Source organism: Carettochelys insculpta, chromosome 1, assembly GCF_033958435.1.
Source record: "Carettochelys insculpta isolate YL-2023 chromosome 1, ASM3395843v1, whole genome shotgun sequence".
Classification (NCBI taxonomy): domain Eukaryota; kingdom Metazoa; phylum Chordata; order Testudines; family Carettochelyidae; genus Carettochelys; species Carettochelys insculpta.
In genome coordinates this window covers 55,544,083-55,558,890 of record NC_134137.1, presented here as the reverse complement: position 1 = coordinate 55,558,890, position 14,808 = coordinate 55,544,083, and the positions used below count along the sequence as shown (strand labels likewise).

The following is a 14,808-nucleotide window of genomic DNA, read 5'->3' as shown; positions in this document are numbered from 1 at the left end:
ACCCATTACTAAGTCACTGATGCAGCACAAGTGGCAGCACTGAGCTGACAATGAACTGAGTCACCAGTCCAGCTGAAAGAGATGTTTCTCTTTATGAAGTGACATCATCATCTTTATTTCTTCCCCAGTAACTGGAGTTTGTTGGTCTATGTTATGGATTACGGCCTATACAATTTCATGTCAAAGGTGGAAGGACATTTTTACTAATGTAGCACAATAAAACATGGTTTATCAATCTACTTTGATTTTTGCACTCTTACAAATTAAAAATTATCAAATCAAGTATTTAAATTCTGAATAAAAAAAGCTTCCAGGCTGTGACATTATAGTCTGAAAAAACTTGAAATAAAAACTGCAACAACAGTTTGTCCCCTAGTAGCAGATGTCTGTACCACAAATTAATTATAATCTTGGTACGATACTCTCAGAGCATAAAGAAACCAACTGTATCAACGACAGGTGATCTTGGTCTCCAAACCAGAGGAATCAGAGTTACCACAGCCCTCAGAATTGAAAGAAAAAAACCCATGAACTTTATTGAACCATCGCTGAATCTCTGAAACATTTGATTTATGAATAAATACCCACATATCATCATCAGCCTATGAACCAGGGATCACCTAATTAAATGAATAGGCAGCAGGTTTAAAAACAAATAAATTAAAGTTATTCACCTTGTGCAGTAACTGTGTTTCTTTGATATGTGACCCCCTAAAGGTGATCCACTCCACCTGTGCTTGCTGCCTATAAGTTTCAGATCAGAGATTTTATGTAGCAAAGTCTGTTCAACCTGTGTATGTGTTGCCTGCAGCCTCATGCCCTCCCCTGAGGCTATAAAGATGGGCATGGACAAATTGCCCTCAGGTCTTTCTCTATCACAGAGCCCATTGTAAAGAACTCCAAGATAGGGGATGAGGGCAGGCAGGGGAGCACCTACAGGGGGACACATTTTAAAGAAACAGTTACTGGATAAGGCGAGTAACTTTCTCTTCTTTAAGTGGTCACTTTTGGCACTCCACTTTGTGGAGGAGTGTGCCACTGGAATTGAGTCTAGTACTGAAGAAAGAATAGAAGAGCCAAATATGGCTTCAGCACCTGAGGCATGAATAACTGCTCAATAATCAGCAAATGTACGAATGAATGTCCAAGTCACAGCTCGATATATTTCTGTGACATGTACACTCTTACAAAAGAGAAGGAGAGAGGGATTTTTTGGAGACAGTTAGTACTCCAGAAGGAGGCTAAATATAATGATACTTAGGCTCGGTCTACATTAGGAGATTAGGTCAAACATAACTGACTTTGGCTGATTTTCTAAGCAATCAGTCCACACAACCGCGTCCATTGTGCTGACTTTAATGACCCTTAAGGTCAATTGTGGTATGCCTGCTTTCCACAAGGGTAATGCCAAATTTGACCTTGCATGGTCAGCCTTAGTGCAGTGCAGATGGAACACTGTGAAATTTGTTGTTCTTGGCCTCTCACAGAGCCCCATGGTGACCACTCTGGTCATCACTTTCACCTTCACTACTTTCCAGGTATGCAGGAAACAACCCAGGAAAGTCTGAATTTCATTTCTGTGTGGCCAGCATGGTGAGTGGAGAAGGCAGAACACTTCAGCAAAACATCTTTCCATGGAGGCACGCACAAGATGCAGGATCTTATTGCTTGGGGAACAGAGGGCAGTGGATGCAGCTGTACTGGCAGAACTATGAAGCAGCAAAATAAATGTGCACATCTATGACTAAATCTCACAGGGCCTGGTGGAAAAAGAATAGACCAGGGGAGTATGAATTTTATATAGCAGCTTCTCAGAAGAGGTTGGGAAAGGACAAAAGACCTTGGCTGAACAAATTTTTCTTCCTGCAACTGATGTCCTGGCTTCTGATGCTCCAAGGAGGCTTACTCCTCTGCCTTTTCAAGAGGGGGGAGCATCCTTGGAGCATCAGAAGCTATGGCATCAGTTGCAGGAGGGAAAATCTGGTGTTGGATTGAGGTTAGGCCAAGTGCCTGGTTTTCATCTACTGATTGGACATTCAAAGCCCAGTAACTATGGATGGGGCAGGTGAAGAGGTGCTGGGTCATCATCGACCCCAGTCCCTACTCAGCTGGGGATGTCTCCTATCTGCAGTTGGCAGCTTGAGCTCCCAGACCAGGCAACGCAAGTGAGTCCTTTCTGACCTTGGCAGGGAGGTGAGGTGGGAAAAGCAGTGGCTACGTCTACAGTACAGTGATCTGTCAACAGAAATTACTTTTGGAGGAGATCTTCCACCAAAACTTCTGTCGACAGATCACATCCACACACAAGCAATGAAAGAGCAATCCACTGTTGACAGAGGGGCCCCTGGAGCATACACATGGCTTTTTTTCTCAACAGAAAAATGTTGACAAAGGCATTATTCCTCATAGTGGAGAAGCAGAACACTATTGGCAGAAGTGCAAAGTTTTGTAGATGGAGCATTGAATGAAGAGGGGTAGGCATGAGTAGAGGAGTGCATATCACGGAGCCTTAGGGGAAGAGGTGGCGCAGGCCCAAGGCTTCAGGGGGAAGGGGAGGGGCAGAGGTGGCTTTGATTCTTCTGCTTGAATATCTACTTTTTAAATATTATCAAGATGGCAACCTGAGTCTAGATGTGAAGGAAAAAGAGCATCACTCTCTGGTGTGAGGACTGATGCATGCAGTCAGGCACCAGCAGATACCAGAGGGTAAAAGGGCCTTAAATGACTGCTTCTTGGAGCAGCTGGTACAGGAACCCACAAGGGGAGAAGCAATTCTTGATTTAGTACTGAGTGGAACACAGAATCTGGTCCAAGAGGGATTTCACACAGAGCACAGTCAACCTGTGGAACTCATTGCTAGAGGACGCTGCGAAGGCCAGAACTCTAACAGAGTTTAAAAAAGAGCTCGATAAATGTTTGGAGGTTAAGTCCATAGATGGTTATTAGCAAGGGGTAAGGTATGGTGCCTAGCCTTTTGTCAAAGGCAGGAGATGGATGGCAGGAGAGAAATCGCTTGATCATTGTCTTCGGTTCACCTCCTCTGGGGCACCAGGCATTGGCTACTGTCGGCAGACAGGATACTGGGCTAGATGGACCTTTGGTCTGACCCAGTATGGCCGTTCTTATGTTCTTATGTTATGCTCTTATGTTCTGGTCTTCCCACGGAGGAAGGGAAGGCTGGTAGAAATGAGGGAGAGTTTTGAAGGAGGATGTCTCAGGGGCTTATTGCAGTTCGTCTGATAATGCTGTTAGTGAAAATGGAAGGCTCCTCTATGTGTTCTGACAGTGCTTTGAAGCTATGTGAAATCTGTTAATACTTCGAGCTGGTTTTACTATGAAATTTTATACAGCATGTAGATTTAGAAACCTGAGCCTTGAGTTTGTATGTTTTTTTAATGTATTTCCCTCTTAATCCTAGAAGCAGGAGCAAAATAATTTAGCATAATCAGAATAAGATGGGGAAACTTGGAAAGTGCAAAACACTATGTATACTGATGGATGGTGAAGGCAAAAAAATTTTTTTTGTCACTGGAAAAGGCCAAAAAAAAAAAAAAAGCCAAGAAAAACTCTTTGGCAGAACTAAAACGCACCTAATGTCATTCTTCAGTTTTAATACCCAGAACAGTACATTATTTTTTTGCAAAAATGGTCCCTCAAAAATAAATGCATGCATAGCTATTTCAATAGTTAAATAACAAACACACAATTTCAATCAGCTTTCTTCTGTTTACTCATTGGAATGTGCTCATTTGCTAAAATAATAAAAATTGTTGATTTAAAATTTTACATAATGCCTGTTTTATAAAACATATTACATAATGAAGTTAAAAGTATGGCTATTCAAGACACTCTAAGGTGATGCAAATTCCAGACACAGTAATAATGTTTTAATAGTCACAAATATCAAATATCATCCTGAGTTTGCAAGCATAAAACAACAAAAAATACTTTTATGACATTACCTTGCTTGTGGCAAACCATAACTGGTCCCCACTCCAACCCGAGGCAAGCTGTATACAACTTTTTTTACTGTTGCTTGGTCCGGAAAATTAAACATAACAGAGGCTGTGGTGAAAAGAAAAAAACATGACTTTAAACACTACAAAGGTACAGAACTCTGTTTCTCTACCAGATAATTCTGAATACATTTTCAAAAGGCTTCTCAGAATTTATTTGGAAAGGTATTCCAGCTATGTATTTATCTTCCTGTGAATTTTTAAACTTTGTATTCTTAAGACTGGAGAATAGATGTTTTTGAAAGTGTTCTGTGCTCAGAGTAGATACAGAATAATACAAATTAACTTACTAGACACTATTGTTTATCCCCTTCTTGCAGGAAATACAGATTGTATGGTCTACGGAAAATATGCTCTGTCACTCATTCAAGTCTTTTGTTAGGTGGTAGAGCCGTCCAATGGGCAGTACAGAATTTAGTTCAGTGATTGGTATATTCAAAATTTGCAGACCAGGGAACACCTGACTGCCTTCCCTCTTCAACTGAAGGACAGATCTTACATTACTACACCCTCATGGGGACTAGGGTGCTGATGCATCTCCCCAATCATCAGCTGTTGAGTCTGCTTCAAGGAAGGATTTACCACTTCAGGAAACAGCTTGGGCCCTTCCACATGCTTTGTTGAACAGGCAACTCCTGATGTGCTTTCAATGCCCATTTTTTTGTTTGGCAGAATTCTACTTTTTTATAATTAAACATGTTATTATTAATGATAATTTTTCAATATTTTTCTACTTAATTTTTCACAGTTATACAAAAATTAAGTGTATGGAGTATTTTTTATCTATTTGAATTTTCAGAGTTGTGGTAAAATATTGGGGATGAGAATTACTTGAAGATGGAAGATGTTGAAATTAAATAAGTTAAACTTTGTAACCATTAAAATGCAAATTATTGACACCTTATGTCAAAATACCTAAAGTAAATATCCTTTAGTCAAAATCTAATAATTCTTAAGCAGCACTTACTCTGCTTACCTATAAATTTTGATCATTAATGGAAACACTTTTCACCAATGTTCCTGTGTACAGGAAAATTAAAGTTTACCAGCTTTTATCAATAAAACTCTAATCTTTCCAAGACTAGCTTTTTACAGCACAAAATGACTTCCCTCTTCAGAAGACTGGTGGGATGGTAGTGTTTTAACACTTTTCAAAAGCAAACTTGGCAGGTGTGACTGTTTATATTAAACTTCTGTGGTAAAATCAGTGTATATGGTTGCTGTGTGTGCATTTTGGGGATGTGTTCTGGAGACTCAATTAATGAAAAAGATTTTTCTGGTTTGTAAAAATGGTAGATGTCCATTGAAGGTACATGAGCATGGAGTTGGAGATGAGATTGCAATTGTTCAAAGCACACCCAACTCTGAGTTCAGTTTTTCACCTCAAAAATAGGTTGGTTAGGAGATTTTGGTCTTTCTTTCACTGGGCTGAATTTTGTGATGGCAGCTGCAAGGGTACCCTTTATTTTTTTCCATCCATGGTGGAAATAAATTTTGTTGCATGCACCAAGGCATATAGGGATATGTACTACCAACAGAGACATAAGCTGCCAGCTGTGGGCACTCTACTAATCAGCTGAACTGCACCATGTTTGAATTATTCAGAGGAACTGCACATATCTTAAATTTATTCATTATTCAAAATTATTCAAGCGGGAGCCCTAGGAGTCACCTCCCCTGTGTGGCCAGAGGCATCAGGGCCAGCTGGAACCCTCAGCCCACCACCTCCTCCCCAGTACACATGCAGCTAGAGGAGTCCTGGCTAGCCAGAGCTCCCGCCACTGCACTGTTCCTCCTAAGCTGTCCCACAGGAAAGTTCTTGTTTCTTCGCTTCCCTACAAAGAATCTGAGCTTTTGACATGCATTGTTCAGGCTCCAGGGTGGCTGAGGTGGCAGTATATGTTACTCATCTTCCCAGCTTCATCAGTAATCTTTGTGCAGTCCAAGTAGATTACTGATATATTCAGTAAGATGAATACCATATGCTGCCTCCTCAGCCACCGGAGAACCTGCATAGCGCATATTAAGCAAAAAACTTCTCCTGCCAAACCCGCAACTGATGTCCACAGCTGTCCCCAGCCTATTGTACCCACCATCTCTGAGCACACAATTTATGCAATCTGTGCAGGTTCTGCAGGGAAGAAAACAGGCGTGGAGCTGTGCCCGGTTACAGCATGGAAAATATTAGCAGCATTGTCCAGCTTGTGTCATCTCCATTCATCAACCTCTCTGTCAGAGTGCCAAATTAAAATCCATATTAATGGCCCATTTGCAAATATTTTCTATATTAGATGTAGTGAATAAATAGAAGTGTGAGGAATTGCTGGAAGAAAATAGCACTTTTCAAAACAACATACAGTTTTAATTTGGGGGTGAATGGGTATCATCCATAAAAAATACCAGAAGATATCTTATACCAGATAAATGAACAACATACTTCTGTTTGCCATAAACACTTCCAAAGCAGTGTTCTGGAGAAGATAACGTCTTGAAAAAACAGCTCGAATCTCACTGAACATCCATTTTCCATGAAGGCCTTCTGTGTAGGCAAGTACCTAATAAACAAGGAAAAACAGATACTTACTAGAAAATGTTTTGACAGTACCACAAGTTTTAGGCTTCAACAAAGTCAAGGTAAGCATATCTTGTTGAACTCTGTGGCACTCAAAATATCAAGTTCAAAGGTGGACTGAATTTTTTTTTTTTAAATAAAGCCTGGTTATAGTCAGAGATGTGGCTGTAAACATGACACCTTCATAAGTCATATATATGCTTCTCATGAGTCATATTTTATTTCACTTTGGCAAAAAAAATGTCCAGCAAAGGGGATGAACACAGTTCACTTGCAGATAAACAAGATGTAGTCTATTTTGTCATGTGCATCCACAGTTTTCATTGTTGATGATGTGTTGCATAAAAGAAAGAAATAATATGACTTACAGCAAATCTCTAATTTGAGCTTCCAGGACTACAAGTCAGAAAAGTCTGTCAACCAATATATGGAAATAATTGATGCAAGAAATATAATTTTCACCGTATTTTTTCTAAGGTTAATCGTATTTTACCATCTCAAATCAAACAATGGTGAGTCGAATTTCTCCATAATTTTCAACTCAATATGGAGATATTTTAAAACATGAGCAGGAAAGTAGCACTGCTTTTCTAACTTGCCAAGTTCCAAGTTCAAGGTTCCATTTGCTGAAATATGTAATGACAATGCACCTAAACCATTTTACTTTTTCCTCAATTCTCACCCATTTTGAAATGATGTGCCTCCCTATTATTGCTTAGGTATTAATGACTTATCTTCACATGTAGACAAATGCTTAGTTCAATTTCAGAATATCAATTTATGTTTTAGTTTTACACATGCTCTGTTAGAACAGTAGACATAAACAGATTTTTGTTAATCATTTCTTTTCTTCTTCGTATAATAAAAATCATAATCCGTTTCAGAAGGAGTAACAATTACACTTCTGAAAGAGCAGGATTAATTTGGAGACCATAAAAGCAGTGATTTTTTTTTTTTTTTGCTCTTCAGCTGATGGTATGTTTATTTTAGCTCAGCTGTCTACAATTCCCTCCATTCAGATTCATGGAGTGGTAGAGCAGGTAGAATAACTTGGTTTGTGGGTTTTCTTAGATGGATGCAAAGGACCTCTTGCCCCTTCCAAATCAGTACCAGCCAGACTTGGCATGAGGCTGTGGAGCTATTATATCCCATGATAAATTTCGAATAGTTAATTATTCTGTGTTAAAAATCACCATTTTATTTATGCTTTGAACTTCAGTGACTTCACCCTCCAGCCACTGGCAAACTCCTGTCTCCCAAATTAAAGTGCCAGCTAATATCAGATTTCTCTTTCCTGTATAGATACTTATAGATTCATTAAGTTGCTTCTTAACCTTATCTTTGATAAGCTAAATAGACTGCTCTCCTTTTGTCTCTCTTTGAGATCAGATGCTAAGTTATGCTTGTTTAGCTTACGCTAAGTTTAGCTTTCATTAAAAACATAAATTATATTTTAACCTTTACTAGGGAGGGGGGCTTTTTGTAGGAGAGGGATTGGAAAAAGATCTTATTCATGGATATTACAGATCACTTACTGAATTTTTTCAGTTCCACTGTTTTGCCCCATATAGGTATTCAAAATTAACAATATTTAGCAGCATGTTGTATATTGAACATACCTTGATATATCATTACTTCTTTCTAAATTATTCACAAACAACCACACAGCTATGACTTGAAATACGTATATTTAACCATTCCTATTAACTTTTCGGGTGTGTGTGGGGGTGGGAATTGAATGTTCTCTTGGGGCAGAGGTGCTGAGTGTCAAGAGACAGAAAGCATAGGAAATTAAAGGAAAGCAGGATGTAATTCAATTATTGTCTTCTATTTCCTTCCTGTCTATTTTTATTATAAACATAAGATTATTGTGTCCATATCAAAGCCTCTCAATTATTTCAGCATTTCTTTTGCCTTGTTTTTTGTGTTCAAGATACATTGTTACTTTTATCCTTTTTTAATGAGTTTGTCTGGCACTTTTCTCTCAACTCCTTTATTATATGTTCTGTTAATAACTTTTCTCCCCAGTAAATTACAGTATGAGCTGTTTCTGAGGAGGGCTCTTTTGCAATAAAGAGCAAGAACAAAAATAGCTCCATTATTCTTGTTTTGAATCTTTTTAATAGACAAAATTCCACTACACACACCATAAATTGTGTTTGAGTTCTGGCTCCAGTATAGCAACGGGCAATCTAAGTCAGTGAGTGGGTCACATGAGTGGCCCTCCATCTCAGTGGGACACAGGTTGCCCACCACTGCTCTAGTATTTTATTATTTATTTCAGGATAGATTTATAAAACATTGCTTACCATCCAACAACATTCCCATTTCATAGCTTTTTTGCACTTCATACAAATAGCTGGGGCAATATTTTATATTTTTATATAGAGGTGGAAAAGCATAATTTTGTGAACCAGATACAATGAAATTTGTACTTTCTTACCAGTGCTAGATCCACTACTTAGAATCATAGATTAGGGGTGGAAGAAAATTGAGATCATCTAGTCAAGCCTCTGCTTGAAGCAGGACACTCTTTATCTAAATCATCTCAGCCAGAGCTTTGTCCAGCTAAAAGCAATCACTTCCCTTGATCTGCTTGCAGTGCTCCATGTAATGCAGCTCAATATGCCATTAGCCTTCTTGACAACAATGGCACACTGCTGACTCATACACAGCTTCTCATCTACCATAGTCCCCCAGATCATCTTCTGCAAAACTGCTACTTAGCCAGTCAGTCCCCAGCCTGTAAGAATGCATGGTATTCATGTATCGTAAGTGCTCTGATGTGTTCTTTTTGAACTTCATCAGATTTTTTTTGGATCAGTCCTCCAAATTGTTTAGGTTACTCCCAAATCTATTCCTCCCCTCAAACATATGCACCTCACCCCTAACTTAGTGTTGTCCATGAACTTGCTGAGGGTGCAATCCATCTCACCATCTAGCTCATTAACAATGATGTTGAACAAAACCAGCCCCAGGACCGAACTCTAGTGCACTCTGCTTGATAATGACTGCCAACTAGACATTGAGCTGTTGAGCCTGACACTCTAGCCAGTTTTCTATGAACTTTTTAGTCCATTCATCCAATCCATACTTTTTTAACTGGCTGGAAAGAGACTGTGAGAGACCATATGAAAAGCTTTGCTAAAGTCAAGGTATGTCACACCCACTGCTTTCCCTATATCCACAGAGCCCATTATCTCATCGTAGAAAGCAATTAGGTTGGTCGGGCATGACATGCCCTTGGTGAATTCATGTTGACTGTTCCAGGTCACCTTCCTCTCCTCCAACTGTTTCAAAATGGATTTCTTGGGGATTTCCTCCATGATGTTTTCCAGGAAATGAGGTGAGGCTAATTGGTCTATAGCTCCCTGGATGCTCCCACTTCCTTTTTAAAAGATGGACACTATATTTGCCTTTCTCCAATAATCTGGGAGCTCCCCTAAATTGCTGTGAATTTTCAAACATAATGGCCAATGGCTCTGTCATTACATCAGCCAACTCAGCATCCTTGGATGCATAATATACACCTACATCAATTTGTTTTAAGGTAGTCCACCTCTGAAGAAATCATACACTCAGGCTATAAGGGCAAAAGAGTCCATTGTGATCATCTAGTCTGACCTCCTGCACATTGCGGGCCAAAGAACCTCAGCCACGCACTCTTATAATAGACCCTAACCTATGGGTGAGTTACTGAAGTCCTCATATCATGATTTAAAGACTTCAAGTTAAAAAAGATACACCGTACATACTAGTTTAAGACTTCAAGTGACCCTTGCCCCACGTTGCAGAAGAAGGCCAAAAGAAAAGAAAAGAAAAGAAAAGAAACAAACAAACCCCAAACTGACATGATGGGAAAATTGTTCTCATCCCCATAGGTCTTGTCCACATACTCAGGGTCTATCAGCCAAATACTTGGCAAAGAATTCTCTGTGGTACCTCAGAGCCCTTTGTATCAAGTATCTCATTTTTCATTCCATTTATGTTATACAGGTTGAACCTCTCTCATCTGGTACCATTAGGACCTGACTGGTGCCGGATTAGAGAATTTGCTGGACCACAGGAAATCAATATTGTCTAGCATCATTACCAACACTTCCTCTGCTGACTGGGCTCTTAGAAGACATTTAGTGGTAGATTACAGCTAAATAACAGCATGGAACACTGAGAGCCAGGACTAGTGGCTGGAAACAAACTTTATGGGACTAAAGGAAACTTAGCCATACCCATGATTAGTGGTCTGGCTAACTAAAATCATGCCAGATTATGGATGTTGCCAGATGAGAGAGTTCCAGATTACAGGTTCAACCTGTGTTTGTCTCAATATTCAAATAATTCCTTATTTAGTCCACTTCTGAAATCACTATTTTTTGTTTTTTTTTAATCTGGTCAAGTGCCTCACGCATGCTTAGACTTTGAAATATCTGAATTTTATTCCTGTATTGATTTCACTGGACATACAAACTGACAGCATGTTTCCATTAATAATAATGCAAATTTACAGAGAAGCGAAGTAGAAAATTTTTTCTTGAGAACTCACTAGAGTTTGATTTCAAGATATTTAATGTGCATATTTTGACATGTGATGTTGAAAATTTGTGTCAGTAATTGCAGTAAGCTCTCTTTTAGCCAGTATTCATTTAACCAGTACTCTCAGATAAATGGTACTGACACCAGGCGCTATTCCTGGCACCTGGGTTTCCTCTTCCAGGGGAGCTGTGCTGCTGGGAATGTTTAACCACGGTGGAGACAGGTGGCCAGAGCACCTATCCACCTCCCTCCCCCACACGGCAGCACGGAGCATCCATTCGTCCCCCCCCCATGGCAACACGGAGCACTCATCCTGACCCCTGGCCCCACCCCCGGCATGACAGCATGAGCCGGGGACCCGGCAGTTTAACCCCACTGGAGACAGGTGGCTAGAGCACAGGAAACCAGTCCCCCTCCCCTGCTGGAGCAGCTTAACCCCAGTGGCTGGTGGAGAGTGCAGCAGAATAGGTTGCCAGAGCATGGTGACCAGTTGCCCCCACACTCGCAGAAGCACAGGCAGCCTGAGCAGCTGGAAGCACGATGGAGGTGGTGGTCCAGGGGCCAGGATACCCAGGGCTTCAGAGAGGGGAGTGTTGGCATAATGCAGACCCCAGATGGCAAAGGATCCTCTTCATTATCTGGAATATTTGAATATCCAGCAACCTCTCAGTCCTGAGGCTGCCAGGTATGGAAGAGGTTACTGCATAAACCTTTAATTTTTTGACTCTCAGTGTCAGTTGTCATTAAATAATTTTCAAATTACCCCATAATATCCTAAAACCATGAAAATGTAAAATAAAAAGACAAAAAGGTTTAAAATAAACTTCAAAATTCATCTGTAGCAATTATTACAAAATCAAATTCTGTGAAACATACATATACTTTATTACAAACATACATTTTAAAGAAACAAGTATTTTTATGGATGTTGAAATTTTGGACTATGGAACAGAATTATATAATCACAATGTGTTTATCTGGTTCACTTCTTACCCTCAATGGTTTCACTCAATTAGAGAGCCATTCTAATTCTGCCCTTATTTCAGCTGTCCATAAAATATCTCTAAATGTGGTAGTGTCAGGCCTCCCAACTCAATTTGACTTCTCAATTGTTTCATTTTGATTCATGATTTCTGGTAAATCCATCAAAATTTCTGCATAATTTTTAATCTGGGGGGCCTTTTTTTTTTAGTCTGTGAACTGAATAATGGAAAATGTCTACAAGATCATGGATAGGCCATTCATTTTAAGTACTTTAATTCCCTCAATCAACATCAATAGTAATCATGTCCTCTTGTTTGGTTTATCTACTATATACTTGAGAGAATTTATCTGTGAATCTGTCTGTTCAAGAACTCCTCACAAACAATAAGAGATTGCACCATCAGATTTGGCATACAGCTTCTTCTTATCAAAACTTAAAGTAAGGAAAGGTTTAGTTGTGCCAGTAGGGAATGGCTAAAGCTTCCTCAGTGTCAGATTTCTTGCTTGTTGTTCCCCTTCCTCATCATCAAGGAGCAAAGAAAAAAGTGCAGAGTTTGCTGCATTCTTCACTCTACCTGGGTAGGGCAATGGGTAGGCAAATTGTGCACTTTGCTCTTGCTATGTCAAAAGGACAGGAATAGTTGGGGCTGAGGAGGGGCTCAGGGCAGGGGACTGTGGTGTGTGGAGAGGAGCAGCAGTCAAGACAGGGGGCTGGGTGTGGGGGATGCAGAAGTCATGGTTAGGGTGAAGAGGGGCATAAATCAGGAGGCTGGGGTTGCAGGTTTTGAAAAATATAATTATTTAACTTAAGCGTGCACATTTTCCTTTTATTTTCCACCCCACCCCATTTTATTACTGACATAAGGACCTGAACCCAAACAATGCCAAGTAAATTTGCTAGTAGTAAATAATTTTCATTAATAGCTCAATATTTATTTTAAATAATTCAACAACTTTAAGTGATACATTAAAAATGAAGACTGTCCATTGAAAAAAGTAGATAATAAAATCAGATATTTACACATTAGTGTGTCTTTGCTAAGTCATAGTATCTCTGATTTAGAATACTTCAGGTAGCCTATACCTTGATTCCTGGCCAAAAACTTCAATTATTTCTAGTAATACTGGAAATTATCATCACCTATGAAAAGCATAAGATTACCAGCACATAATGAAACCTTGTACTCTATTCCCAATGCACTTACTACAAGAATTTCTTCAGCGTGCCTGAACTTTTCTGCTAATGGTTCAATAATTAAGTGGAATAAGGTTGATCTTGTTCCCCTGTAGTTCCCCTTGCTCCCCTCCACAACAGTATTAGCTGTCATTTAATACTTACCCAGATACATGCCATAGGGTTTTTGTAGACTATCCTAATGCACTCCTGAAAGTACAAAATATTTCTCTAAAATTCTAAATAGAAATAGACTTTTTATTTTTAGGCTATGTCTACATTACATGGTAAAATCAAATTTAAGGCTTAACTTGATTTTACAATGTCACTGTCTTCACTGTAAATACCATTAAGTCAATTTTAGGGAGCGCTAAGGTCGGTGTTATAATGTTGTCAAAAGCGACTCGGTGTAGCATCAAATTCAAATTTTAAAGTTCAAATTAAGGCTAGTGTGGAAATGCTATGTCTTTAAATCTACTTTATTAACCTCCAGAAGTGTCCCATATGTATCCCACAATGTCCCATGGTTGTTCGCTCTGGCCACTTCCGTCTCCACTGCTCTCCAGATGCACAGGAATCTGCAAATTTGAATTTGGCACCAGGAAGCCCATGGATGTTAGCCTGTGGGATCACGCTTGTATGAAAAGCTGAGAAACTTCTTCCTCTATTATCAGGGTGCTGAACACATCTATCCATTAAAAATAGCCCCAACATGGAGTTCGTGGTGCTGTCTCTTCCTCTGTAAGCTGACCACTTGCATTTTCTTTTCAGCACTGGTGTCAGCCCCTGCCCTACCTGGCAGCTAGACTATGGGGATTGTATTTGTATGAGAGGCTGAGAAACTTCTTTTCTGTGGTTTACACTTGTACAGGGGCAGCCTACCCCTCCCCCTCCCCCTCCCCCTCCCCCACACAGATGCCATGCATTTGGGGTCTTTCCCATGACCAACCACATAAAGTGGCTAGACCCTGACCCAATACAAATGCATGCCTACTGTACAGTATGGACCAGGCTTCCAGACAGCACCATGTCCTAGCTTACACGCAGTGAGAGCTGCAAAGGCAGGAAAAATTTTCAGGGGCTTCTTGTAGCCAGGAGTGGGGAAGTCTCCCCCCACGGCAAAGATTTTGGGGGCCTGCTGTCACCATGGGGAAGTTTTCTCTACCAGCAAATATTTTGGGGGCTTGCTGTCGCTGGGGGGGGGGGAAGTCTCCTGCTGTGGCAAAGATTCCAGGGGTTTGCTGTTGCCAGGGGAAAGGGAGCATTTCAACTGGTCCTTCAAATGACAAACCCCCTCACCGCACAACACCCACCTAATGGAACGTGGGGGTCTGGCCCCCACACAGTCAATTAGGGCTGGCCCCTTCACCTGAGCAACACACTGAAGGGTCCTGTCAACTGGTCCTTCACCAGATAATCCGATACCCCTAAGAGAATGTGTGGGGGGGGGGGGTTGGATATGGCAGTCCCATGCCTGGAGTGCTAGTTGGCTTATCAAGTAGAAGCCATACCATTCTGCCCCAGTAGGG

At 40.3% G+C, this 14,808-nt stretch overlaps 1 protein-coding gene across 8 annotated transcripts in view; it reads right to left on the bottom strand.

Annotated features, from left to right (window-relative positions):
* NBEA (neurobeachin) overlaps window positions 1-14,808 on the bottom strand; it is a 776,083-nt gene that overhangs the window by 163,236 nt on the left and 598,039 nt on the right. For all 8 annotated transcript variants that reach the window (XM_074986506.1, XM_074986516.1, XM_074986543.1 and 5 more), the window contains 2 exons: window positions 6,454-6,571; window positions 3,963-4,065 (listed from right to left, as the gene is read on the bottom strand). In XM_074986506.1, coding sequence (XP_074842607.1) covers window positions 3,963-4,065; window positions 6,454-6,571 — 221 coding nt within the window. The remainder of the gene's footprint in view (window positions 1-3,962; window positions 4,066-6,453; window positions 6,572-14,808) is intronic.